The sequence below is a fragment of the Sclerotinia sclerotiorum genome, genomic scaffold, assembly GCF_000146945.2.
Source record: "Sclerotinia sclerotiorum 1980 UF-70 scaffold_9 genomic scaffold, whole genome shotgun sequence".
Taxonomy (NCBI): domain Eukaryota; kingdom Fungi; phylum Ascomycota; class Leotiomycetes; order Helotiales; family Sclerotiniaceae; genus Sclerotinia; species Sclerotinia sclerotiorum.
In genome coordinates this window covers 404,164-429,918 of record NW_001820827.1, presented here as the reverse complement: position 1 = coordinate 429,918, position 25,755 = coordinate 404,164, and the positions used below count along the sequence as shown (strand labels likewise).

The window sequence follows — 25,755 nt, the reverse complement described above, 5'->3', positions numbered from 1 at the left end:
CAAGGTGTATAATAATACTTACATAATATGAGATCTTAACCTTTTACTGTCTGGCTATTTACCTCCAGTACCTAATGAGGTTAAGCACCACACACTCTCAAAGTTTCCTTGATTCCATGCATAGGCCTAATTATCTCGAATTCCCTTTTTCCTCCGCCAGGCAAATAAATCAGAGCGTAATGCATAGATGAGAATTTGTTGATTTGATTGTGTCAAAAAGTATCTCAGATTCGGACATTCAAAAATTGGAAACCCCCTCAATAATCATCAAGCAAACTCCGTATCTGACCTCCAGCAACCTCAAGAAGTTCCCTAAACCTCTCCACATCCGCATCATTACCGAAGATAGAAAATGAAACCCTAAAGAAGAAAATCAGCACACAAGATTATACAAACAGAACCATACCATAAGACAAACTTACGATTCCCTCTTCACCTCAAAATAAACCAAAATACTCCCCGGAAACGGATACACGAATCCACCCTCTAACCACCCAGTATTAAAACAACTCGTGACCGCCCGTTCCGGTTTCATCCTCGCATACACCGCATCCTGGAAAAACGCAGGTGTTTCTTCCCCTTCCTTAATCATCCATTCGAGCGCTAACAAGTGTCGACTAAATCCTCGTCCCTTGCTCGCACGCGTAAGCGATTTCGCGTGTTCCTTTGCGGCTTCGTAGAGTAATTCTCGCGAATGGATGTTGAGGGTTTGTTTGTTGGTTGCGAGGAATTGTGCCATTAGGGGTGTGATTATGTGGTGGACTTCGACGCGTCCTTGGCGGAATTGGGCGAGCGAGACGGTTTCGATGGCATTGGGGATATAGTTGAAGAAGCGCTGGATTGCGAGTTGGATTGCGAGCTGGATGCTGGACTGCGTGGGGAGTCCTTTTTCGGAAAGGAATTTTTGTTGGAGTTTGTGGGTTTCGAAGTGCGTGAATGTGTATTTGGAGGTTTGTCGTGAGAGGTTTTGGAGGATGTGTTGGGTGCGAGTCTCGAGGTTGGGATTAAGTATTAGAGGCAGGATTTCTGGTGTATTGGGATTCCGGGGTGTGGTGTTCGGGGAGGGTTTGTGCGAAATGATTGCCTCGTTTATGAATTCATGGAGCACTTCTATTGTTATACCATCTAATATTGAATGCTCACAAACAGAAGCCGAGACACCGTTCTTACAGACGACAAATTGTAGTGATTTGTCATACCATCTGTTTGAGCCATCCCCAAAGAGAAATTGGGAGAATCGTTGTGAGGGGGTCTCTGGTGTTCCATCATCGAGACAAACGATGAATGCCGCTGCTTCAATGGTTTTTATCGATACTTTATTGCTTTCGTCTGCTTCTAGTAGCGCATTCCTGGCCTATGACTGATAAGTGACTGTTTGTAAAGATCAAATCATGGAACATACCTTAGCCCAATCGTCCCGATTATCAGCAGTCAAGATTCCTACCCATGATTTCGGTTCTATTGGTTCATAGATGATCTCCTCAAAGGTCGTTTTCAAAGCAGAGAATGTGATAGCTTCGTCATCTTTGGTAAGGCCGATCTTATATCCATGACCATTATTGAAGACGACAATGTAGTTCTCACTTGGGTACTCGCGAATAATATCTTCGTTTGGGTGTGGCTCCCGACAAACGTTGAAAAGATATCGATATGCGTATGTATCGATCGATTGCCCGTATAATTCTCGTTTCGGTAAAGATTCACTTTCATAACGTTGCTTGAACTTAAGAGCGGCCAAAGTAACAATTGCTGCTCGCTCCGCTTGGGTATGAAGACCACGACCGTTTGGATGCGTGCCAAAGTAACTTTGAGTTGCCACCAAAGATGCGCGTTGACGTAGAAATCTTCGAGTTAGATAAATATCTGATAACCAATTTTCGATTGTGGGATCGTTCTTTCGCTCAAGCAAACGAGCTTGTAACATTTGTCCTTGGCCGCCAACAATCTTGAGCTCTTCTGCCAACTGCTTGGTCCTTTCTAGTTCCTCGTTGGAACAGAATGGACGAGCAGCATTTATATAGTGTCGAAGAGTATCTTCTAACGCGGGTAGCGGCTGCTTCGGTAACAAGTTTGTATGAGATATTGCATGGAACCTTGATGGACTGGTTGGTTCAAAAGCGTGCTTATGTTGAGCAGATTGCCCCTTTCTAGGGATATCTTTAACCGATAGTATCCTAGATGCAAGATCGTCAATATTCGAGGCACTAGTAATAGCTCCCACATCCAAATTAGCACGGAAATTTTGGAAAATCCAATTCCTGAACGTGAATATAATTAGTGAATCCAAGCCAAAATCTTCAATAGCCATTTTCACATCAATTAGTTCATAATGCACGGCCATCATAGAAGCAATCTTCTTTTGTACTGCTAGCTTCACAATCCTGTGCGCTTGTGCTTCGGTCTTAGAATCTTCCAGGTTGTCATCTGTGGTTTCAGAGGTAGATTTGTCAAGAGGTGCATTAGGAGAAGGTTCTTCTTGCTTCCAAATTTCGGGTAGATATTTTATTAAAGGAGAATGCAGCGGAATTTTGCGTGATCCACTCAATTTGGATTCTCGAAGTCCAGTAACAATGTGAGAATAGTGTCCGTTGTCATTATTTGAAGCCATTTCAGACTCCAAAATCTCAAACATTTCCCGACAAGAATAAGAACTACGACCGACGGATAACTCTGCGAGTTCGGAATGATAATCTTCGGATATAGGTGATAGATTAGCCATATCCACGTGAATGAGTTTCGTTCTCGGATGCAAGTGTGATGCTAAAAGAGCTTGTCTAGAGGAAAATATAGCACATTCGATGGATCTATTTCTTGCTCTAGGAAAAACAAACGAACAGGAGATCATGACGAGGAAATCTAGGATATTCGGGTTTATATATGTCATTAAGGCATCGACATAGTTGAAGTCACTCTGAACATAAGCTGCTGTACCGTCTGCGGTGGCTGGATGAACCTTGATTAACGATTAGCAGATTGTTGCTACGAGATTTACGTGGGATGTAATAACTTACTGTCGAAAATAACTCAGTCCATATCATGCCTCTAATAGGAGGAGCATCGTGTAATTGAGTCGAAATGTCGTCAATCGATGAGACAATTCTGATATTGCTTTCTTCATGCGCCAGCCACTTCTCGATTTTGGTCTTTTCCTCCCAAGGTCCTGTGAAAAGTATCAAGACATTCCTTGCTCCATGTGACAAAAAGAACTTGTACATATCCACAGTCAAGATAGTCGAGTTCCCAACGACGAAATATGTGGCGTCGTCGTCGAAGATTAATGGAGCGGGAATTAGAGCTAGATTCACCGTCGCATTATCACCGGCTTCTAAAACAATTTGGCCAGCAAGATCCTCTTGTTCGATACGATTGACGGCACCGTCAAGGTCTCCAATATTCATAGTAAGAACTGGTCTAATTGACCGTGGATTATGCTTTTGGAACATCAATTTAATATGCCTCATGAGCTCCGACATTCTTTGGGGCTGTAGCTCGGATATTGCGGCTAGATCTAGCGAAATGAGAGAGATTCCTTTCCTGAATATATCCGAGCTGGTTGATATTCTCGAAGATATGTTAGAGCTTCCGATTTTAACAAAAGTACCGAAGCGAGCCAAGCAGGCTATGCTCTCCTCAATGAATTGTATGTCTTCCGTGCTTGAATGAAGAATAACTTGAGGACCTTCAATACCTGCGAGGCGCAAGACAGCCAACTCGTATGTTGAAACACCATGCGGGAAGATGATTGTATCGTTAGATAATTCATATTTATCGATGAGAGACTGGCGATGTTCTGGTTTGGTGATAACCGCTATTATATTTGCTCCGATATATCTCGCAACCTGGATAGCAGCATGCCCAACAGGGGAATCCGCATGATGAATTACAACGATCTGCCCCTCTCTCATTCTTGCAATTTCGACCAAAGCATAAAAGGCCATCATAAATGTAGTCGGTATAGATGCAGCTTCACCTAAAGACATCGACTTGGGATAGCGACACACGTCATCGGCATTTATTCTGACGCTGTTTGCGAAAACAGTTTTCGACCAACCGCATATTTGGTCCCCTACTTTCCAACAACTTTGGTTGCCAACGACGATTACAGTTCCAGCAAATCCACCAACGATGGGATGTTCGGACTCCGGTTGTGAATTGCCAAAACCAGCCAAGAGATCTTCTGTAGATACACTCCATGCTTCCACCTTGACCTCGGTATTACCAGGATTCAATTTAGCCTTTGGCAATCTGGTTGCAGTAAAATGAAAAGTAGCATCATACTTTGATCTACATCGTTGTGGCTGGATAACTTTTTCGGTCTGATGAAAGAGTACTGATCGGGTGGGCACATCAGAGAGTGATCCCATTTGGTATTTTCTGTTTGGTTTCAACCGAGGAATGAAAATATTTCCATCTCTGTATATGTAATCTGTGTCGACACAAGAATTTCTTCGAAAAAATGACGCGTTGAATATTTCATTGATCTTCTGGTCAAGTTCATCAAAGTCAATGGATTCTCCCTGAATATCAAGTGTGACAAAGTTGATCGCTTGATTCTCACTGCGAACTCCTCGTGCAAATCCTGTGACAAGTCCCGAAAGCCTCCTGGAAAGCTTCAGTGGGTACCTAGGTGCAATAATCCAGAAAATATTCCTTGCTTCCGCGATGACTTTTAATAGACTGCTAATCACTTGGGGTGAAGAGCTCAGCAGAGAACTAGTAAGGGAATCATCAACTATCACATACACAGCTTCCTTATCGGTGTTCTGTGATGCAATATGTGGCGTTGAAGACCGAAAACAAAGCTTCTGAAGCTTCTGTCCCAGAAGACTTCGGACAGCCCCACTATTGTCGTGAACTAAATATGAGGTGGGAATTGCTGACTTTTCTTCGGAAAATGGAATAGCCTTTGATACAATCATAGACATCGTCTTACTTGGCCCGTCTTCGTCATGCTTGATAAACTCGCAGCCGTTAAATCCTCCCTGCAGAAGTCTAAAATTCCATTGTTCGGTAGACAAAACAGGAGCACCCTTTCTACCGTCCGTTCGATCTGAACATGCCATCAGCTAAACACTCCGGATAAAAGGATGTTGAAAGTGATACTTACCCATGTACCAGCCTGGAAGCAAGCCAAATATAGTATTGACAAATGGCTCGAGCCGAGTAATCTCGAGGAGTATCAGTCTACCACCTGTCCTGAGTAATTTTCTCAAGTTTATTATCGACTCATCAATGGATCTGCTAGCATGAATAGCATTGTATGCTATAATTAAATCATACGTCCCAGGCTCAAACCTTTGTTCCATAGGGTCTTTGTTGCAGTCGAATGTTTTGAAGCATAGATGACTTTGCCACCTTTGAAGCAAAGCTCTAGCATTCTCGAAAAACCAAGGTGATATATCGGTAAAATCATATTGTCTGAGAGGAAGCTTCCCATCCTCGCTTAATTTTTCGAACAGAGGTATTGTAGCCGACGCCGTACCTGCGCCAACTTCTAGAACTTTCATGTTTGGGTTTTTGAATGTGAGCTTCTTGGCATATGTACTCAGATAATGGTGGCATTGTCGTGCCCCCAAACCTTTTGCATAGATTCGTCGTAGAAGGTCATGCTCTAGGAGAAGCTGTAGCGGATCTATCCTGCCGGATAGAATTGACTTCAGATTCGTACCTATACGCCTTACAGCCTCTGCATCTTCCCCAAGACCTCCAAAGTCTTCCGCTGAGTATTTCGGGTATTCGAGGCGTGGCGAGATATTCTTCAAGCTTTTTAATTGTACCATCCATTCATAGTACATAGCATATTTGCTTTCAACGTCTTTCTCGTCGATTGTATTCAGGCACGCATCAATATAGTACCACGCCTGATCATTCAAGATTTTTAGCCTATTCTCTGGTGTGACAACATATTTATGGTGTTTTTCGACTTTCGAATGTAATTCAGGCTGGGAATAGTCCAGGTCCAATCCCCACTCTAAGTTGTAACAGGAAGACGGATCAAAACCTACAGAGCTATATCCTGACCCGGCCGTCCTTCGAAATCCAGCTTCCCTAATTTGCACACACTTTGATCTCTTTTGTGATGATGTTCCCTGGAAAGCAGAAACATCTGATGAGGTAGAGCTTGAGGTTGCCGATTTCAACTTTGTCACAAACGAAAGCCGCTGTCCGGGATTGTTCAGGACATTCGCTGAAATAAAGACTTCTCGTATATAAATAGGAAACATTACATCCGAAGCAGATGACTGTGTAGACGTCGACAAAAGTAGACTTGAGTGAATGAGTGCATCCAAAGTAGTAGGGTGAATAACATGCGGTTGTATAAATCCCCCGGGCATCATCTCTGCAACGTTTGGTACAGTAATTTTACCGGTAGCTTCAGAGTCTCCAAGCATGAAGTCTGTAATTGTTGCAAAGCTTGGTCCCCAGTAATTTCCGGTCGACTCGAGCCGTTGGTAGAAGGTCTTCTCGTCGAGTTTGTGATACATGTTATTTTCGAGATCCATGAGGCGTTCTCCTGCAACTCTCGCCGCATGGTCTTTTTCTTGCTTAAAGTCACCCAAATCAGAAACATCACGGTGTGAAGGAACATCGTTAGCGAGCTCTATCCTAATTAATCCTTTGCAATTCTCCGTGGTAACACCGGAATTCGGTGTCGAAGTAACTCGAAATTCTTGCCATTCTTCAATGCCACTTTGACCATTGATGGGACTATTAAGGCTCAATTGGACTTCAGTACTTTTGGTCCGGTCAGGAATTTCGAGAAATCTTGAAAAGGTAACATCCTTGATAATGTAGTTGCGAACACTTCTTCTAGGCTCAACGTCCAGCAGCAACTGACGCTTTGCTTCTATTGCCATAGCTAGATAACCGGCGCCAGGAAAAACAAGTCTGCCATCAACGGCATGATCTTTTAGCCAAGGTGAACTTTCGATATTGAGAATGTGACGCCATTTTGGTTGGATATTTGGGCTTCCTGGTATTCGAATACCCAGTAAATCATGATAAGGGTGATTGCGCAAACGATGTTCCTTATATACTTGCGACTCGTACCAATAAGATGCAGAATGATCCCAAGGGTATGTGGGCAAATTCACTAAAAGAGAAACCCGGGATCGACAGGTCAGATGATTTAGTCTGTTAGCGCTAGCAATATCCACAGGATACCCACTATCGAAAAGGTATGATATGACCTCAAGAAAGGTAAGCTGTGAGTTACAGCCCTTCTTTAATGTAGACATATAAGTGTATCGAGCTGAATTTAGTTGCTTGTATGTAAGCGTTTGCTTTATGGAAAAGTTGAGGGCATTAGATGGTCCAATTTCTAGAATTATACACGAGGAAGAAATTCCTTCAGAGTCTATATCTGACTCTACTTGTTCACATAGACCTTGTAAAGCCTGAGTAAACAGCACTTTGGATACGAGATTTTCTGTCCAGTAGGTAGCGTCAAAGTCTCTATGTTTCCTCTTGCCAGTTACCGAAGAATGGAAGATTGTTGAAGTGCTTGGATCCAAACATCGGATATCTTCTATACTTCTTAGGTACCATTCGGCAACTATTTCCATATGATGAGAGTGATAAGCTGTGTCGACTCTGAGCTTTCTGGAGGATATACCAAATCTCTGGAGTATGCCGCTCAATTCGTTGATAGCACCTTCATCACCCGAAATGGTAGTGCTAGAAGGGCTATTGAAGCATGCGACGGAAACCCGGCCAGTTTTTATGCGTTTAATGTAAGCCATTATTTCATATCCACTCAATGCCACTACTAACATTGCCCCATTTTTACACAACACTCTTTTGCAATAATTTCCTAGAAGACCACGATAATATGATAGCTTCAACACCGATTCATGATCCAAAATACCTGCAGCATATGCAGCGGCAAGTTCACCGCTAGAATGTCCCAAGACTCTATCAGGCGTGACATTGAGGCTACGTAGCAGCTGCACCAAAGCAATTTGAATGGCAGTCGTTGATGGCTGGGAGATCATACTTTCGTCGATTCTCGTGGTATTCTCATCTCGACCTAATTCTTCAAGAAGGCTCCAAGAAGATCCTAGAGACTTTAAGATTGTCTCTGAAGTATTCAAGGAATCACGAAACACTGTTGAAGAATCAATGAGTTCTCTGGCCATACCATGCCATTGTGTTCCTTGGCCCGTGAAAATATAGAAGATATCCACCTTGCTAGCCATGGATACGCGACTTAATCTGAGTTCTTTTGGTTCTAACTTGGATATGAGTTGCTCAGCTCCGGATGCAACTAAGCTGGAATGCCAAGGCATGTTGGAACTTCTCCGTATTAACGTATAGGCTATATCTGCTGAATGGGGGTCTGAAATGAAATTTTTGCTTGCCCAACTCCTCAGGCCGTCTGCTACTAACCTCAACGCTCCTTCGGTCTTGGCCACAAGTGAAAAAATCTGGTAAGTTTGATCCCTGGTACTGGCTTTTTTCGATTTTCCGTTGACTTTTCCATTTAAAAATTCACTGGTGAGCGTTTTAGACAACTCATCCCCCCCCAAGGCTCTACTTCGATGGCCTGAATGGCAGTTGACAAAGACCGTGCCGTTAGTTCCGACATGATCGACCAAATCGGCTTCAATGATAGCATGGGCATTTGCACCGCCATAGCCGAATGAGTTCTACATCACCAGAGTCAGTCTATTTCCAAAGGAACTAGAAACAAGAGATAAAAGAAGGAGATTTACCAGGCTTGCTCGTCGTGGAAGATTGTCTGGCCAATTCTGTGGTGACTGTGGAATCTTTGAGTCATTAGAATGTAGTCGCCCAACTTCTATTTTGATTTATTTCCATGATCAAGCCAATCTGAATTCTTGAGTTCATCCCAATGACCCAACACATCTGGAAATATACCTTGTTTTGGATATTGGAGGATTATGGATCAATAAGACTGGATGAGTCATTCAATTGGATTCAATCATTCAGACGAACTGGGTCGTTTAGATAGGGTTTTGGTAAAGAGCAAAAATTTACCTTGATATTCCATTTAGGAAGATTCAATCCGTCCTTAGGCTCCTCAAATCCTGGCGTTGCAGGCATAACTCCCTTCTCTAGCATCAAAATAACTTTGATTAATCCTGCTAGCCCACTCACGCTCTCAAGATGGCCAATCGCGCCTTTCACAGAACCGACGTATAGCGGCTCGCCATGCTCTCTGTTCTCGCAAAATACTCTGCCAAGGGCGTTTATTTCGGTGATATCTCCAGCGATAGTGCCAGTTCCATGGGCTTCCACGTATGCAGTATAGCAAGGATTTAATGATATGGCTTTGTAAGCTGATCGTATCAAAGACTCTTGAGCGTGTTGGTTCGGGAATGTAATTCCGGCTGTTTTTCCATCTTGTCCAATAGCAGTGTTGCGAATAATTGCTCTTATTGAGTCACCTGCACTCAAAGCATCATCTAGACGCTTAAGAATGATCAACGCTGCACCTTCGCCGCGTCCGTAGCCAGATCCTCGTTTATCAAAGGGATAGCAAGTGCCATTATTGTTCAAAAGACTGTGGTCACCAATTGGAATCAGTTTATCAACACTTTGTCAGGCTTGTAACTCACTGGAGATTATCCATGGGTAACATAGTATCAGGACTAAGAATGAGATTGGTTCCCCCAACAAAGCTCGTGTTTGTTTCTCCCAGTCGTAAGCTCTGGCATGCTTGATGTAAAGCGACAAGGCTTCCAGAGCATCCAGTATCTAAAGATATTGAAGGGCCTTTAAGATCAAAAAAATATGATATCCGATTGGATGCAATGGCTGTCCCAACACCAGTCATGCCATATTTTGGTAGAGATGTTGAGTCATGATACATCATATTCTCATAGTCATGTGTAAATGTCGCAACATATACGCCGGTATGAGAACCTTTAACCGAGTCAATCGAGAGCCCCGCATTTTCCATTGCTTCGTATGTTACTTCCAGAAGAATACGCTGTTGTGGATCTATAGCTGCAGCCTCAAGCTCAGAAATACCGAAAAACCCAGCATCAAACTCGGCAACATTGGATTTTAAGAAATATCCTCCACGAGACGAGTGAGCGGAGGTAGATCCACGCGTGGGGTGGTGAAACGATCTCCAGTTATAACGATCTGTGGGTACATCAGACCAGGTACTTTGTCCTCGGATGAGAACTTCCCAAAGACTTTCAGCGTCGTGGATACCTCCAGGAAATCGACAAGCGAGGCCAATGATTGCAATAGGAATATTTGACTGTGACATTGTGTTTGCTCTGAATAATGGTTCTATTATGGGACAGGAGGGTCCAGAGCTGAGTTCTAACAGGTTGAATCGAAGTGAATCGCCTGTACTTGCAAGCTGGCTCCAACCGACGTTACAAAGCCAAATTATGTGGACAATAACTTGCTGAATTCTTCTGATTTTTAGTCTTGCACTTCTTTTTGCAAGTTAGAGTTATCCAGGATTTCCTCGGTGAAAGTAAAGTCGCCGATCAGAACAAATGTTCACGTGCAGAGGTGCGGTATCGACATTCAGGTGATAATCGATCTACGTAGCATCAGAGTCTCATATGCAGCTTAGGAGTTTCAAAAATCCTCAACCATATATTTAAGTCGGTGCGACACTATTTTGTCATCCAATCCTTCTGACATATCTAATTTTTTCGAATATTAAATCCATTCGAAATACCAGGCCAAAGCCGGGGGAAGATGCCGCTCAATGGCGAATCCTTCGAATGTGGTTAGCACAAAGGACTATAGAGTACACTTGCAGATTTTTGTTTCATCTAGCGAGACATCGGCGAGTAAGCAGTCAATTTTATGGCATTGGCACAAAATATCCAAGCCACGACTGGCTTAATCATGGGCACGAGAAAAATGCTCCTTGCCGAATTTTGATCGCAGCCTCATAATCAGAGATACAAGTAGACCTTCGATCTACTGAGACTAAATGTAAAATTTGAGGTATCTAAGCTATCGCACCATGGCTAGGAGAGTAATCAACGGATTCATCGATGCTGTCGTGGAGGGACCTGTGGAAGGAAGCATCGATAAATATCCATTGCAGAGGGATTTTCAAGCGTCCACGCGGTAGGTTTTGTCCAACATATCTCCATCATATCTTCATCATAGATTCGATAACAAATGCTGACTTGGTATAAAGCTTATATCTTCAACACTATATCTGTAAAAGACAACTGGGACACTTATTGCAGCCATGTATTCCTTTGAGGAAGAATATCAAAGTGGCGGATGTAGCTTGTGGTACAGGGTAAGAATTTTAAATGCGTCTTTTCGTTAAAGTTTTCCCCTCCATTGTGTTGTGTGGCGTTAATGTTGAGATGCAGGATTTGGCTCATTGACTTGGCAAAAGAGTTGGCTGAGAACTACCCATCAGCCCAACTTCAAGGATTTGATATCTCCACTGCACAATTTCCTCCAAAAGGATGGTTGCCCAAGAATGTCATCTTGGATACATTGGACATATTGAAACCTATACCCGATTCTCTACGTGAACAATTCGATGTGGTGCACACAGGATATTTGTGCCTAGTTGTTGAGAACGGCGATCCATTCCCAATATTGGACAACCTCTTAGCATTATTGAGTATTCATGCATCCCGTAAAGACGTCTGAAGAATTTTCTGACAAATGTTAGAGCCCGGTGGGTACCTGCAATGGGATGATGGTGATTTCGGGGGTATATATGCGCAATCAACAGACCCCGGGGTACCAAAATCGGCCTTGGACGAGTTGAAAAATCAAGCCCAAAGCTTAGTTTCGGGCAAATACAATGATTTTCGGTAGGGATGGACGCTAAAAGCGCGGGAGAGAAATGCTGACTTCATTAGATGGATTACAGAGCTAGACAAAGCATTTCAAAAACGGAATTTAGTCGTGCTGGCCAACCAATACGTGCCGATCGACGACGAAATCGCGCACCCCTGGACAATGACACATCTTATGGCCTCGGTAGAAATGGGTAGTATCATCGAACGGGAAAGGGGTAATGCTGAAGAATGGTGGAATATGCATCGGCGTGCAATTGCCGAGATGTATCACGGCGCAAGTCTAAGAATGAGCATGGTTAGTGTTGCGGGAAGGAAGCCGGAGGCATAAGCTTAGCAAAATATTACACGAATGTGATTTCGGTTAAATATTACTGCTGTACCTTTGTACAGAAGCTGCTACACGAGTTGCATGATACGGATGGTTGACAAATAAGAATCCTGCAGTTAATGTGGCTAAAATCGACGCCGTCATGCAGGAGAGGCTTGATTATGCCTTATCCTTGCCGTGAGGTGCTGTGAACCCCCATGCACACCCTGCAGCTTCCATATAAATTTGACCAATCGTGAAGCGTCATGTATCAAACAAAACATTTCAACTCAATAGGCTGTGCCGCACACTCAGTCAAATATGTTTATCTTAACTTCCTTCATGTTCCCAACACTTATTCAACCAGCCGGTTTCATCAATTACATTGACTCTTAACAATACTAAGAGGTTTGCTGATAAAAAAGATCCGCCTATCAGTATGGCCCCTACAATTTTGTTCGTGCCGGGGTTTTGGGAAGGACCAACCGTGTTCGACGAAGTCATTTCACAGCTTCAATCCACCAATCTCAAGACTCAGGTAGTCGCTCTGCCCAGCACTGGTACCATTTCGCCAGGTAACCCAGATATGAACGATGACATTGCTGCAGTACGCACTGTTGTCCAGAAATTGGTTGATGCTGGAGAAGATGTCTTGATGGTTCTTCATTCGGGCGGTGGCTTCATAGGATCGAGTGCCATAGAAGGGTTAACAGCTAAAGCACGCATGGATAAAGGATTGAAGGGTGGTGTGACAAAATTGGTCCTTTTGACAGCAGCAATCTTCCCAGAAGGCTTCACTCATGGCCCCTTGCCATTTCAAATCACGGAGGTGGGTGGTTATTACGTAGTCCTGAAGTCATGGGCAATAATAAACAGAGTCTAACTGTGCCAAATAATAGGGCGGAGCTATGTATTGTGCCAACCCTGAGAAGATTCTTTTTAATGACCTGGATGAAAAAGATGCTGAGAAGTGGGAGAAAGCCTTGAAGTCGCAACCTGCGTCCGGCTGGAATGGAACCATTACATATACTGGCTGGAAAGATGTGCCAAGCGTCTATCTTGTATGCGAGAATGATCAATGTATCCCACAGTCGTTGCAAGAACAACTTGCAGGAGCGGCGGAAAGCAAGATTGAAAAGTGCTCTGCTGGACATATGGTTATGTTGAGTATGCCAGGAAAGGTGGCTCAAGTTATCGAAAGTGCTGCTGCTTAAGTGATTTCGATAGCAGCAGAATCAAGGGTATCTATGTAACTCTCAGTCTCTCTTTACGGCGTGGAGACCCAAAAGAGCAGATAATAGATAATGCAAGAATGAATATATATTCAAGCACGTGTCTAATTTCGGTTATACTTTCACCAGCTACTACCTACGGACACATTACTATGTCCCAATCTATTTCTAAATGTCCCCCGATCGTGTGAATATACTATGGTATTTCAACCTCCCAAGCTACTTCGAAAATTAAAAAGTCTGTTGAAAAACCTCTTATGATTTGACGTGAGGCAACATGTCCGCAATTTAGAAACGTTGAACAAAACCAAACTCAGTTTAACGGACAAATGCTAGAATTTGCGAGCCGAAGTGGATCACCTTCCGGGCTACAAATCAATACTCCAAACATCGACAAGGCGCAGAAATGAGGTCGATAAATTAACCTAGAACAAACATATTTTATTATTTGGAGTAGAAACGAATATTTCGCAGCCTAGACTTTATGGGTCCAAGTACTATCGATGTTTGTTTGTACGTGAATGTTGTCCATCGGAATATCCTGTACTCTTGCTGTGCTGTCGTTGCTCGCGGTAGCGTAAGTCTTGAGAGAAATCAACTCCTTTTGATTGTAGATCAACTGATGATCATCCTCATTCTCGGAAGCTGACGCGAGGGCGAGCCGACCGCCATTCTTGCTGAACTTGCTTCCAAATGTACTGTTACCACCGCTCGGCTTGCTCGAACCAGAGCTACTAGCATCCTCTTTATGGCCGAAAATCCTTGTGATGATCGGTTTGTAACTAGGAAGGCAAGTGGAGACTATTCCGAGGCAAGGTTCTGCCGTTGACCAGATTGCAACGATTCCGAGAGTGACTAGACATTTGACTTAGTACTTGTTCCACGTGCAAATCATCGGAAGACTCACAAGTTGGATCCGGTACGTCTTTAGCTTGAGCAACCGCCACGAGTCGAATTAAACTGAAGACGCAAGTACTTTGAAGTGTCAATAGGAGCAACCGCACCACACATGTTTGGATCAACTTACATTGAACCAAGACTAAAGATAACAATTAGCGATACCTTTTGAAGTATTGATAACTGCAAGTTCCAGATCGCAGGGAGAGGAAGGATTAATAGCGCGAAATCAACGAGTACGTCGAAAGACGACCCGATGGTAAAAAAAAGCCAAGAATCAATACACCGGCCTCCTTCGATTGTTTTGTCCCACTGATAAGCAACGGGTAGACATTGAAAAGTACAAACAAAGATAACCATTATTGCCCAAGCTATAGTGAAGCCGCCGAAGCCATAGGCAAGAAGACGGAAATATCTCATGGTCCCAAAAATGCGAACATAAAGAAGGAGAACGGATATTTTTATTAGTGCCATTGAGCATGCCCAGATGAGCTCCGAAGCCAAGTAGACCTGTTACACTTTAGGACAATTTTCTTCATCTGGTCAATGGAATTATCTAAGAACTTACCTGGATAAATGGAACAATATTTTCAGGGGGCACTGACCGAGCATGCTGTCCAAGTCCAAAGTGGACAGCAATGATAGTACAAGTTGCCATTCCCCATCCGAAAGGTAATGCCGCAAGAATGAGCCAGTCGTCTGCAGCGAAAGATTTGATAAGCGTCCGTGACACAAATCTGAGAATAACAGCTATGGTTGCTGCAATAGCGACAACTAAATTGGCTACTATGATATGCGATGGAGATACCATGACTTTGCAGGTGATAGTATGGGCCAAATGTAAACGGTAAACACTGAAAGAAAGCTCTTATTTCCACTCAGTATTCCCGACTTCAGTGATGTGGATAATGTATAGCTTTTTAAAAACCGTCTCAACAACCATCTTTGTCTGTCTGCCAGCACCCTGCATATAGTTGTCAATATGCTCATGCGCCAAACTCTACACATCAGAGTCAGATGTCAACAAAATGCAGGGACGCGGGGTATGTGTGACATGGTTATGCTCGAGGAATAAGTCTTCCGTGTGGCGCGGCCATCTTCTAGACGATGCCAAATCAATTAAGGCTGGATTTCAGCGGCATATCGCGAACAGGCCGTCATTGCAGAAAGCCATAATCTGGTCTATACCACTAGACTTAAGATGCATCTAATACGATTACACGAACCATGTTTGATATGCTTAGCGCGCACTCTAATTGTTGAATGAAGAGCCGGAGGCGAACTAGTGCAGGGCAACTTCAATAGCCGAATAATCAGACCAAGTACGGCAGAGTAACAAGGGTTCGCTTTGTCAAATATCATGAGCCATCCGGATACTTTACCGAAGGTTGCCGTTCCGACCCTTGAAGCTGCAGCTATAATATTGAATGCCAAGGATACCACATGAAAGTGCAATTTATGATGCCTATGCAACAATGGCGACACCTTGAACTTATACATCATTATTTTACTAGGGAGCTTCGAGGCATCCTGGCACCTTGCACAACAATTTTATTGATTGGATAGATTGACATTTGATTCGAATCAATTTCCGGATATATCGATTTTATGATATGCACCGATAACACGGTTAAATTTATGTACGGTGCCAAGCTAATAAGGGACACGGTCCGCTAAAACCCGTTTCTATCAAGAAAGTCATTGATCTGATCGAACTGAACATAAGCATTGTAATGTGCGTTAATGAGATGGCCGGAGTCTGGCACAACAAAACTTTCCGACTTGGAATCTGCCGCTGGGTACAGGACTGGTATGGTCGCTGCAGCTAGATCGACAGGGTGATCGCACCTTCCTTGGCAGAATGGAAAGTCGTACTTTCCAATGACTATATCAACTGGCCCTTTGAATTTTGGTGCGGGTGAGTAGATAGCAGGCAGTGTAAACTGTTGACCGATAGTATAGGTCTGCTTTTGGGCTACTTCATGCTTGAATGCTACAATTATTGGTTAGCAATGATTCTAAAGAAAATTCGGGTAACACTTACTGCTCTCTGGAAAGTAAGGTACCCGAAAAAATGGAAGTTGCATGGAAATGGCGGTATCGTGGACTACATAGCCATATGGCAAATTTCCCCATAACGTTGAATTGTTGATAGCTGCGACAGCAGGATTATTGGCAGCAATAGTATAGCTTAAAGATGCCACATCATTAACAAACCCCGTCAATACTGTGCCATTAACATCATTAGGGTATTTCGCATTCTGGGCTAACTGGATAATTGAGCCATATGAATGACCAACCCCGATTACATTCTCGAAAATCTTGTTGAAATAACCTTGTCGAACCAATAATGTGAGACCATGTTGTATCTCGACATCTACTGTCGCCTGAACGATCTGGAGCGGATCAGGATGGTCGGAACCCCCAACACCTAAACGATTATAGCTAAGAGTAGCATATCCAGCAGCGGCAGCAGCATCCACGTAGCTATAACCTGGTAATATATCCCAATAACTCTTGTCCAGCCCCATACCATGAGTCAAAATCTGTATCGTCTTTGCGGAGGAATTTGTCATTACAGAGAAATTCGTCTCTTCGTAGGAAGGTACACAATATGTTGCGTCCACCTTAAATGTTGAATTGATACGGGAGGTCCCTCCATAAGTCGTATTAATAATGTTCGAATGGCTCTGGAGTAATTCCTGGAAGATTTGTGTTATCTCTGTTTGACTAGCAAGTTCGGGTAGTAGAAGATTTGTCGTTGTAGCTATGACGGGAACAGGGACCTTTCCAGAAAGACACAGTGCATTGCCACCTTGTGAATGCTGTACGGTAGAGTTGCTCCATTCTGATACCAATAGATTGACGTTCGAAGAACAATGTACTGATGGCAGAACTATGAGACTCGCTGCGATTGCGAACCCGAGAGGAAACATTTCTAGGAAGCTCTGCGGAGTGAGGTACAAGTAAAAAAGAACTTAGTTCAAAGTGTCCAAAGCTCGGGAGCGGCGAGTGAGATAATATGTTCTTTGCCATGCGAAGCCAGTAGATACAGTGTCTGGTATGCCGGTGCAGGCTCAATACCAAGAAACTTCCCAGTGCCAATCTGGGCTTTACATGCGCTGTGCCGCTTTGCCAACATCATGCTGTCTTTCGATTACTGTTGCAATTCCAGTTCGACCCGTTTGAGAATACTACCTGCGTATCTCAGTAGGCATGTGGCATATAACGTCTGCTAAAAATATATTTCGATAGTTTCTCACCCGTGTGTGGCGCTTTCAACGGTCTCTTTGATGCCATGTTCTCGCACCAGCAAGTTTCCGCGTGGTAGTTTCGGCTGATGCAGGTACCTGCATTAATCGCCCGTGGACATTGACACTCATCATTCCATACCGCTCAGAATTAAAATTGTATTGTTTTTTTGGTACTGAGTGACATAATAAATCAGATTAGGTCTAGCGTAGTCCTTTAATACATACTACGCGTATTGCACCCCCACTTCCAATTCCATTTCTTCCTTTCCTCAACCGTACCATTTTCAGCAGTCTCTGTACTTCCAGAGGGCTATCTCTCCTCTTCTCTGAACAGTGCTGAATAGCGGGATGAGTGTGATTTATGAGCACAATGTTCTCAATACTCCGGATTGCCGTCCAACAACAAAAGACTTTGGATTCCTAGATTGGCTTGAATTTTCAGATTATCTTAAATATGAAATTCATTTCGAATTTTGAGTTGATGCTGAACGAATGTAAATTGATTTTCCATCTACCACTCGGTTCCGGGCTATCATGGTTGAATCCTGTTATAATGTGCTACCGGTATCTCTTGCCAGATTTTTTTGCTTCCGACGAAGTAAATCGAAGGCGGAAACCAAAGAAACCTCACAACCAGATCGAAGCAAATATAGACTTGAATATTTTTGTTAAAAAACGGATCATATAATCATCCTAGCAAAAATTCTCTCAAAATGAACACGCTCAAGAGGCCTATACAGCAAAAGGCATTGAACAGTTCCCAAACTCGAGCCTCTAATACCTGAGCAAATCCAAGATTTTGTACTCTAATCCAATTGCTTGTAGATGCCTGGTTTCCACCCATAATTTATTTGAGAAAATTGCGCATGACAGTCATGACAGTCTTGATCGAGAATGCTAGAACTTTTCCAGCCCGGCACTTGATTACGCTAGAAAATGCCGCTTCGTTTCAGCCCACGGAGTGCATACTTGTCTTGTAGAAATATGAGTGCGATACCATGAACATGAAAGTGACAATCAAGTCAATTCTCTTCGAAATTAACACCCGTTGCCGCCTGTAACCTTCGGCATCTGGCATCATATCAAGGTTCTCCTTCCTCCACCCGGCACATGATGAAAGTCCACAGCACAATCTTCAAGGATTCAGTGCTGAATTAGATAGGTCTGCGCGATCCTCAACTACCATGAAAAAGCGCCCGGTCTCGCAGAATCTACGTGAGACTGCCTCATCACACGGGAATGATGCATTGATCTACCATTTAAAGGTGCCACGACACCCAGAGACAGCGGTCGATTCATGAAACCAAACACGGTGTGAGAGATACGGTAAACGATTACCTGTGAATCGGATGGGTTCCGGAGACATGACAGGCTTACTCAAGTATGTTAAGGGTGATATGATGAGTTCGCTGGCCTCAATCGAGTGCATGGCTTCTCTCTAGTGGAGGGGTTTAAGGTAGAAAGATGACATCAGCCAACTACCATTTCGCAAAGCCATACTATGAGGAGCTTCGTATTCAAAATGTGAGGATCTTACTGAAACGTGCGCTTCCAGACAAGGGACGGCTCAGGAGGAAAGCCAAGAATTCTCATATCTGTCAACATATTTTATCGTCCGCATAGCCAATTATCAGATCATGGCAAACCTCCAGCCTGTTGAATATTTGCCATTCCAACGATCCGTGACTCGAGAGTGACCATCGCTCACATTTCGCCCAAGATTACCTCATTCCGATAACGTTACGTGGCTTGTGATGGCAAACTTCATTTTGGAGCTTTTGCGGCCAGCATATGTGTATATTGAAAGAAAAAGCCCTTTGTGTTACGAGAACGGCTCAAGTCTTGGCTAAAAATTTCGTGCTTGGGATAACTTGGGCGTCACAGATTTATCCGCCACAAAATATCCAACAGTGATTCCGCACTTTCCACCAAATTTAACAGCAAAGCTAAAAATCCAAGCGAACGAAAAAGCGGTATAGGTTATTCAAAAAGCTACTGAACCTCGAAATGTTCGGCAGTTCCCATGGTGGGGTATCTTCGTGATGCAACACCACGCAAGGAATTGGGCGCAAAGATTATAGTAGTGAAATGCAGTCAGAACTTAAGTACCGTTCGTGTTTGCTTCCACCGACAACCGCATTATTTGTGCGACTATACAGAAGCGTGAATGTCATCCAGCGGAGTTACTGTTGCTGTATGCGCAGGAGTATCAAAGGAAACCATGTGAAAACTCAGGGCAAACGGGAGCGCTGGAGTAAGCAGCGGTCAGATAGGATTTGGAGTGAGTAGGCATAATCAAAATGAGTTATACAAAATTTCTGGCATGGTGTTGTATGCCAGATCCTCCGACATTTTAGTGGTCAGCATGCTGCTACTTCCATATCTAGAAATTGGCGCAGACGCTTAGCGAGGCCAATCAGTATTTTCATCCCTCAAAATTCAAAAATCAAGCTGCTTATTGTTTCACAGCTCTCGAAGTTCTAAGAAGCGACAAGCGGTCAAAGCCCTTCCTCTGAATGTTAGGAAAGCTGTGCCAGATCGCCAATGCCAGATTTTAGCGATCAATGCCCTTATTAGAGAAATATCTAGTTTCTATGTATTCAGCCTTATGGAAGTCGCTTGCTATGGCACATGGTTCATCCTAGATCGGAACTTGCCAATTGTAGGATCTAGCTTGACTAAGAGTGCTCTTGAAACAAATGAAGTTATGCTTTTGATGAGCAATTTCCGTTTGCCAACATTGAGGCGGACATGTTGGGCAGTAATGGCAGCAAAATGTCTCACAACACTACCATTTTAGAAGCACATATAGCTGTTGAAAGGTCCTTCGAGGTGAGTGAGCTAACTCGACATTACGAGAATGCGCAAGAGCGGCCAATGCCTAGCTCGATATTGGATATTGAACATAGAGTTCTGCTATGGCACTAAATTCAGCGTTGGTGGTTCCTAAGTAAGTTTACTGTGGTTTCCTTGTGGCGCCCATGGCCGTGTTACTGTTCATGATTATGCTAACTCCACAATGGAAGAGAAAATCTGGCTCGAAAGCACGAGAACATAAATAACGTCGAATTATCGAGTAGCATGATTGTCGAGCTTACAAAGCCCGAGGAATTTGTACCTGCGGATGGAACTGATTCCGGACTTTCGCTTTTTGACTGCACAATATCTTCAGGCCGTCATGTTCTTGCAACGATACCCAAAGATATTCTCCATGATCTTCAGTCCTTGGGCTCCCAGTTCTCTGCTTCTGCTGAGATACATGTAATGTCGTCCTCCACCAAGGAAGAAGCAAAAGAACGTCCAGCATGTCAATACCACTCTCGGATTTTCCAGCGCCCTGTCTCGATGGACATTGTTCACAAGGACCGTGATATCCAGGAACGATATCTTTTCGAAAGTCCTGGGAGGCAATACGCCGTATTCTATCGTGTTGGGACGGAATACTTATCCACGTCCAGGAATTGCACTTGTTGCTCAGTGCACGATTTCCATCTGTGACCGATTGGTTGCTTCAAGCTTCCCGGAAAGTGTTAGCTATGGATTATAGCCAGGAGGCAGGGATCGATAGTGTGTGCGAATTACATTCGAGTGATCAGAGGCAGCCAACTGTATTCAAATCAAATTTAATGGTTAAAATGATTTCAATATCCAAAACTCTGTTATAAATTGTCGGGCTGCAGGCTGAACAGACTACTGGAGACACTGCAGAGCACCACTATCTTGGCTTTTTTATTTTAGACGTCAAGCACAAATGGCCACAAAATGATTAGAACTGGTTAATAATAGTCCCATAACGAACAAGCTATCAGCCTTCTGCAGTTTCGTAAAAATCGAACCAGTCAAGCCATTCCATTCCTGTAGTATCGCCCAGCTGTAAGTTAGTTGGACTAATTCCAAGGGTTGCTTCCTCATTTTCAAAGAATTCGACAATCTGGTCAACCGACATGGCGGAGAGTTGGAGCGGCTCGAAGAAACCAGGCTCTAATCCGCGTTCCTGCGTTTCCTGTGCTGTATTGCTAACCGCTTGTCCACCATTGAGGACTGACGGATCATATGGAACAGGCCTTCGTAATGCCAGGGAATTTCGAAGAATTTCTTGCAAGTGCATTCCATATAACGCTGAACTCCCTTTCCTGTGAGGAGTGATATTTCCTATCCTCTCCAAAACCGTCGCAGTCTCTTCTATCAGAACTTTGATACTTTCTCTCAGACAGGGATTATTTTTCGTACTCGTCGTCGACAAGTAAAGTGCAAAACAGGCCGAAAATGAGACCATTATCGCAGTATTGTTTGGCATAGACTTGAGAAGCGGCTCTCCCTGGACCGCAGCTCTCATAACATTCAAAGCAGACGAGAGACCAGCAGATCGAAAGAAATGAGAGATGGCCGAGGTTTGCCCAGGATAATTAAGAACATTACTGTATATAGCAAGACGGGTGTGGGAAACGAGGATTTCTACATAAGGAGGCAGCCGAAGATCCTTGTCTTGACCTATTTCGGTGGTCCAGGTCGAATACCAGTGGTTGAAAAAGTCATCGACCCTTTGTCTAAGGGTTTGAGCAATGTCATACCCTTCTAATCCTGTCGATGCAGTGCTATCACACGTGTCTTTTATAGAAGTAATGATCTTGGCCTGTTCACATTATTAGTCTCTATGGGAATATCTCAAAAGTTACATACGATATCTCGCCGCAAAACAGATGAAGCTACAATTGAGCCATCCCAGGTATCAGCTATATCAGCATTATGCCATGCATCGCAAGTTTCAACGAAAGGAGATACCTGTACGGTAAAGGCTCTCCCTCGTGCTAAGCACACGCTTTCCAGGAATATCAGCACCTTCAAATGTAAACGTAAGGAGTTGGCTCACCCCCTGTCCAGGTTGAATAGAGCAAGCCATATTCTTTCACGCCGACGTAATAATTTCTGGCCCCATCGTGTCGTGGGATCAACATCAACAAAACCGTCCATGTCGAGAGCTTTTCTTGCACTAATGCAATCTGACTTTAGAACGGCAGTCTGTAGACTGTTTGCATTCAATATGATGATCTTGTTTAGAGATATATCGAGGGCTACAGAGTGCGCCAAAGCCATATAAGAACAAGTCTCGTCTTCAGCCCAATGATTTTCTGGTGACATCCATGGGATATTTATCATGAAAGCGAGAACGATTTCTGGCGACCTAAACCTCTTGGACATAACATGCTTAACAAGATATTTCCTATGGTTGGAAAGACGCTTTGATAAAGCTGCCCCTAGAGGAATGAAAAGTGCAGATGCGGCTAACATGGATGTTAAAAGAAACGCAGATCTTGAGCGCACAAAGTCTGCCGTGTGAATGGAGGGATCGAGACCCCATCTTGTATGCGAAAGATCTGTATAGAAACTATTGAAATCATCAGTATCAATGAGATATCCGTTAACACGAATCTTAGGGTGTTCAATAGTCCGGATGAGCAGAAAAAATTGAAAGCTTTTCATGTTTGAATACAATTAATTATCCCCATCAAAGTCTACACTCCGAATGAATGCAATGTTCCAATTTGTTTGGATGTTCCAAATTGACTAGATAATTTCAGTGAATAATTCGAAAAATTCAAGAAATCTCTTATTGCTAGACGGCGATCTGGACTGTTGAACACCCTGGGACGATCTAGGCACGACTCACTATTCTATGAGCATAGTCACTTCCTCTTCAGTCACCAAGCCAATATTGACAGGGTCAATATCACGTCCAACGTCAAGGCGTGGTTGAAACGGTCCAAAAAACCGACGAAGCTCTCCGGTCTTTGAAAGGGAAGTGGGCATACATCGTTGCTTTGCCGCAGTATCTGCAAGGTCTGATGCACGAGCAAGCAGCTGCAGAGGATTTTCAGCATCGTCCAAAGCAACGTGATCTATCTCAATTTGACAAGTGGTTTCGTGAGAGCTAAACAAGGATGCGTCATTGGTTTCACGTCGTCCGTTAATCAAATTGTTTGAGGGTCCGGCTGCCAATGGATTGGGCGGAAGGGTTCTCATTCCCTCCAGACACGAGATTTTCGGCTTCGGAAAGAAGCTGCTGTAGACGCCGACCTTCTTCTTTTGGAACGTTATGGTTCTTAGAGCTTTTGATTGCCTTTTCGAGTTGATGAACTACTTTATCTAGTCCACTTCGTTTGCTAAATGAAGTTAGCAAGGATCAAGACAGTCAAATCTAGGATATCCAATAATCCGGACTTATGAACACCCTACTCGAAACATGTGACGGAGGCTCACTTTTTGACACCTTTCCGCCTTCCTACATGGAAATCTGGCACCAGACATTCCATATCATTCTGACGGCATCTTTGACAATTGACATCCGCGGGGCCACGGATACAACGGGTTTTGCTACGTCGACAGTTTAGACATGCGGCTTGCCTTGGAAACTTCTTGGAAATTGTATTTCTAACATCATGAGTAGATACCCCTGATACCTGTGCAGGTAGCTCATCCATTGCAGGCGTGATCTCTAAAGCAGACCGCAGCAAATGCTATGGTAGGGATAAAGATAAATCGTGTACCAAAAACGAACTTTCCGTGCAAACTCTACATCAAATGGATTGATCGTTACACGATGTCCAACGTGAATGATTATGTATGCCTGTTCTGATTTATGAGGCTATTTCTGGGGCCGTCAAGTCCGAGACAATGGTCCAGGCATTGAGAAGTGACATGGGGTTTGATACGATATTGAAAAATAGAATGTTCTATTTTGGCCTCGGCATCCCAAACGGGTCATATGTCACGTGATACCAGGCAATGGCAATATTTTAATCTCCGACAAACTCACCTCGGCAGACAAATTTACCCCCTTCTGTCCCCTGCCATATCTTCCTAAAAGTGACTTCATGGAGCAATTCATTTTCATTCCGAGACAATTCTCACCACTCTCATTATGTCTAAACTCTCACCCTCCTTGAAAGCCTTGATAAGCGCACCACATGCCCGTCCTGGATATGCTCCTGCACCCAAAAATATCCGCGCAGTATTCCAAAAGATAAAGGAGGAAGCCTCCACGAACAATGTTGGACTGGCATCATGGCTGACAATCTCGGTACATCAATTCCTATCAAAAGCCCAAATCATAAAAATGGGAAACTGATATTTCCGAATGGCAGACAGCTGCGACTATGACGATGAATTCTCCCGACTCAATGTTGGAGCTCTTCCGACTTGCGACTAAGGACAAGGATCATGCGCAGACGGTGAAAACCGTGGAGCAGATGAGGGAAGTAGGCTTGAAATGTATAGGCTTTAATGGAGTGAGATGGCATATATGTACTTGAGAATACAGCAACGGAAGCTAACAATGCATCTTAGATTCCAAGAACAATCAATGTTCTAGGTCAGTTCCGGGCAAGCCTACCGAATGAAATCATGAATTCATTGAATAAAACCCCATCTCGGTAATTTCGTTCCCCATTTTATGCCCATTGAATGTCTGCTAATGTAGTCTCAATTACTAGTGAATTGGAAAGTACCAATGTTGAAGACACCAAAATCCGAGGTCGCGGACTATGGGATTCCATTTACCGGCCCTTTGAAGCAAAATTACTCGACAAGCTCGCAGAATCGCATCCAGATCTCCCTGTTTTCATTCTGAATTGTTACTCAAGCCTCTTCAGCGACCCTCCTATTTCATCACGACCAGTAAAGATCGGCAGAGTTCTGACAAGTTTGATCGGTATAACATGCTTAAGAGCACAAACAGGAGTGGGTCCACAGGTCACCAGCCATGTATTTGGTTTACGGAAAGCGTTTGAGGATGGTACGTATAAAGCATCCGGCGAAGAACCTGTGGAGGGAGGAGAATGGTTAGCAGGTGAAGAAGGAAATGCATGGATTCTTAATACAGTAGATAAGATCGTCGAAGCTATTGGTGGAGCGAGTAGAGGAACGACATTCGCGCCTGGTATTAAAGCAAAATTATAGATATGCGAGTACACTACTGTAATTTTGTATTGTATAAATCTTATCTATGAGTAAAACTATTAGTAATTGTAACGATACTATACTGGAGGCAGCGGCTGCCTAAGGTTTCGTCTGATTGGTAGTTGTGGGTTAAGGCTTTATCACTGGTCTTCACTTGGAAGTGAAGTCGTTACTAGATCAAGTAGAATGTAGGTAAACTAATTGATAACTAAGTTGAGCACGAAGCTCCTTAACTACGAGACTAAATGAATGTTTATATACCCTATATCATCTTTTGAGGACCCTTGGGACCCTAAGGTCCAAAAGGTCCTCGAGGTCACGTGAATTAATGAATCGTG

The 25,755-nt window shown here is 43.6% G+C and overlaps 9 protein-coding genes across 9 annotated transcripts; 4 read left to right on the top strand and 5 right to left on the bottom strand.

Moving 5' to 3' along the window:
- Positions 1–257: 257 nt before the first annotated feature.
- Positions 258–10,243, bottom strand: SS1G_07098 (hypothetical protein; the record flags this gene model as incomplete). The annotated part of the gene is made up of 9 exons (XM_001591602.1): positions 258–360; positions 423–1,354; positions 1,403–2,691; positions 2,836–2,953; positions 3,012–4,602; positions 4,744–5,050; positions 5,108–8,648; positions 9,001–9,526; positions 9,582–10,243. 9 exons carry the CDS (start codon positions 10,241–10,243, stop codon positions 258–260), a joined length of 9,069 nt encoding a protein of 3,022 aa, XP_001591652.1.
- A 720-nt stretch (positions 10,244–10,963) lies between these two features.
- Positions 10,964–12,099, top strand: SS1G_07097 (predicted protein; the record flags this gene model as incomplete). The annotated part of the gene is made up of 3 exons (XM_001591601.1): positions 10,964–11,070; positions 11,328–11,602; positions 11,843–12,099. 3 exons carry the CDS (start codon positions 10,964–10,966, stop codon positions 12,097–12,099), a joined length of 639 nt encoding a protein of 212 aa, XP_001591651.1.
- Positions 12,100–12,517: 418 nt separating this feature from the next.
- On the top strand, positions 12,518–13,292 carry SS1G_07096 (hypothetical protein; the record flags this gene model as incomplete). The annotated part of the gene is made up of 2 exons (XM_001591600.1): positions 12,518–12,907; positions 12,978–13,292. The coding sequence occupies 2 exons, from the start codon at positions 12,518–12,520 to the stop codon at positions 13,290–13,292; spliced, it is 705 nt and encodes a 234-aa protein (XP_001591650.1).
- A 493-nt stretch (positions 13,293–13,785) lies between these two features.
- On the bottom strand, positions 13,786–15,018 carry SS1G_07095 (hypothetical protein; the record flags this gene model as incomplete). The annotated part of the gene is made up of 4 exons (XM_001591599.1): positions 13,786–14,165; positions 14,218–14,285; positions 14,338–14,717; positions 14,776–15,018. The coding sequence occupies 4 exons, from the start codon at positions 15,016–15,018 to the stop codon at positions 13,786–13,788; spliced, it is 1,071 nt and encodes a 356-aa protein (XP_001591649.1).
- A 57-nt stretch (positions 15,019–15,075) lies between these two features.
- Positions 15,076–15,436, bottom strand: SS1G_07094 (hypothetical protein; the record flags this gene model as incomplete). The annotated part of the gene is made up of 2 exons (XM_001591598.1): positions 15,076–15,171; positions 15,434–15,436. 2 exons carry the CDS (start codon positions 15,434–15,436, stop codon positions 15,076–15,078), a joined length of 99 nt encoding a protein of 32 aa, XP_001591648.1.
- A 444-nt stretch (positions 15,437–15,880) lies between these two features.
- On the bottom strand, positions 15,881–17,143 carry SS1G_07093 (hypothetical protein; the record flags this gene model as incomplete). The annotated part of the gene is made up of 2 exons (XM_001591597.1): positions 15,881–16,200; positions 16,252–17,143. 2 exons carry the CDS (start codon positions 17,141–17,143, stop codon positions 15,881–15,883), a joined length of 1,212 nt encoding a protein of 403 aa, XP_001591647.1.
- Positions 17,144–20,379: 3,236 nt separating this feature from the next.
- SS1G_07092 (predicted protein) lies at positions 20,380–20,959 on the top strand (the record flags this gene model as incomplete). The annotated part of the gene is made up of 2 exons (XM_001591596.1): positions 20,380–20,411; positions 20,488–20,959. 2 exons carry the CDS (start codon positions 20,380–20,382, stop codon positions 20,957–20,959), a joined length of 504 nt encoding a protein of 167 aa, XP_001591646.1.
- Positions 20,960–21,266: 307 nt separating this feature from the next.
- On the bottom strand, positions 21,267–23,940 carry SS1G_07091 (hypothetical protein; the record flags this gene model as incomplete). The annotated part of the gene is made up of 7 exons (XM_001591595.1): positions 21,267–22,094; positions 22,142–22,167; positions 22,244–22,269; positions 22,332–22,743; positions 23,236–23,358; positions 23,537–23,622; positions 23,720–23,940. The coding sequence occupies 7 exons, from the start codon at positions 23,938–23,940 to the stop codon at positions 21,267–21,269; spliced, it is 1,722 nt and encodes a 573-aa protein (XP_001591645.1).
- A 440-nt stretch (positions 23,941–24,380) lies between these two features.
- Positions 24,381–25,417, top strand: SS1G_07090 (hypothetical protein; the record flags this gene model as incomplete). The annotated part of the gene is made up of 4 exons (XM_001591594.1): positions 24,381–24,539; positions 24,604–24,730; positions 24,806–24,830; positions 24,952–25,417. The coding sequence occupies 4 exons, from the start codon at positions 24,381–24,383 to the stop codon at positions 25,415–25,417; spliced, it is 777 nt and encodes a 258-aa protein (XP_001591644.1).
- Between the last annotated feature and the right edge of the window lie 338 nt (positions 25,418–25,755).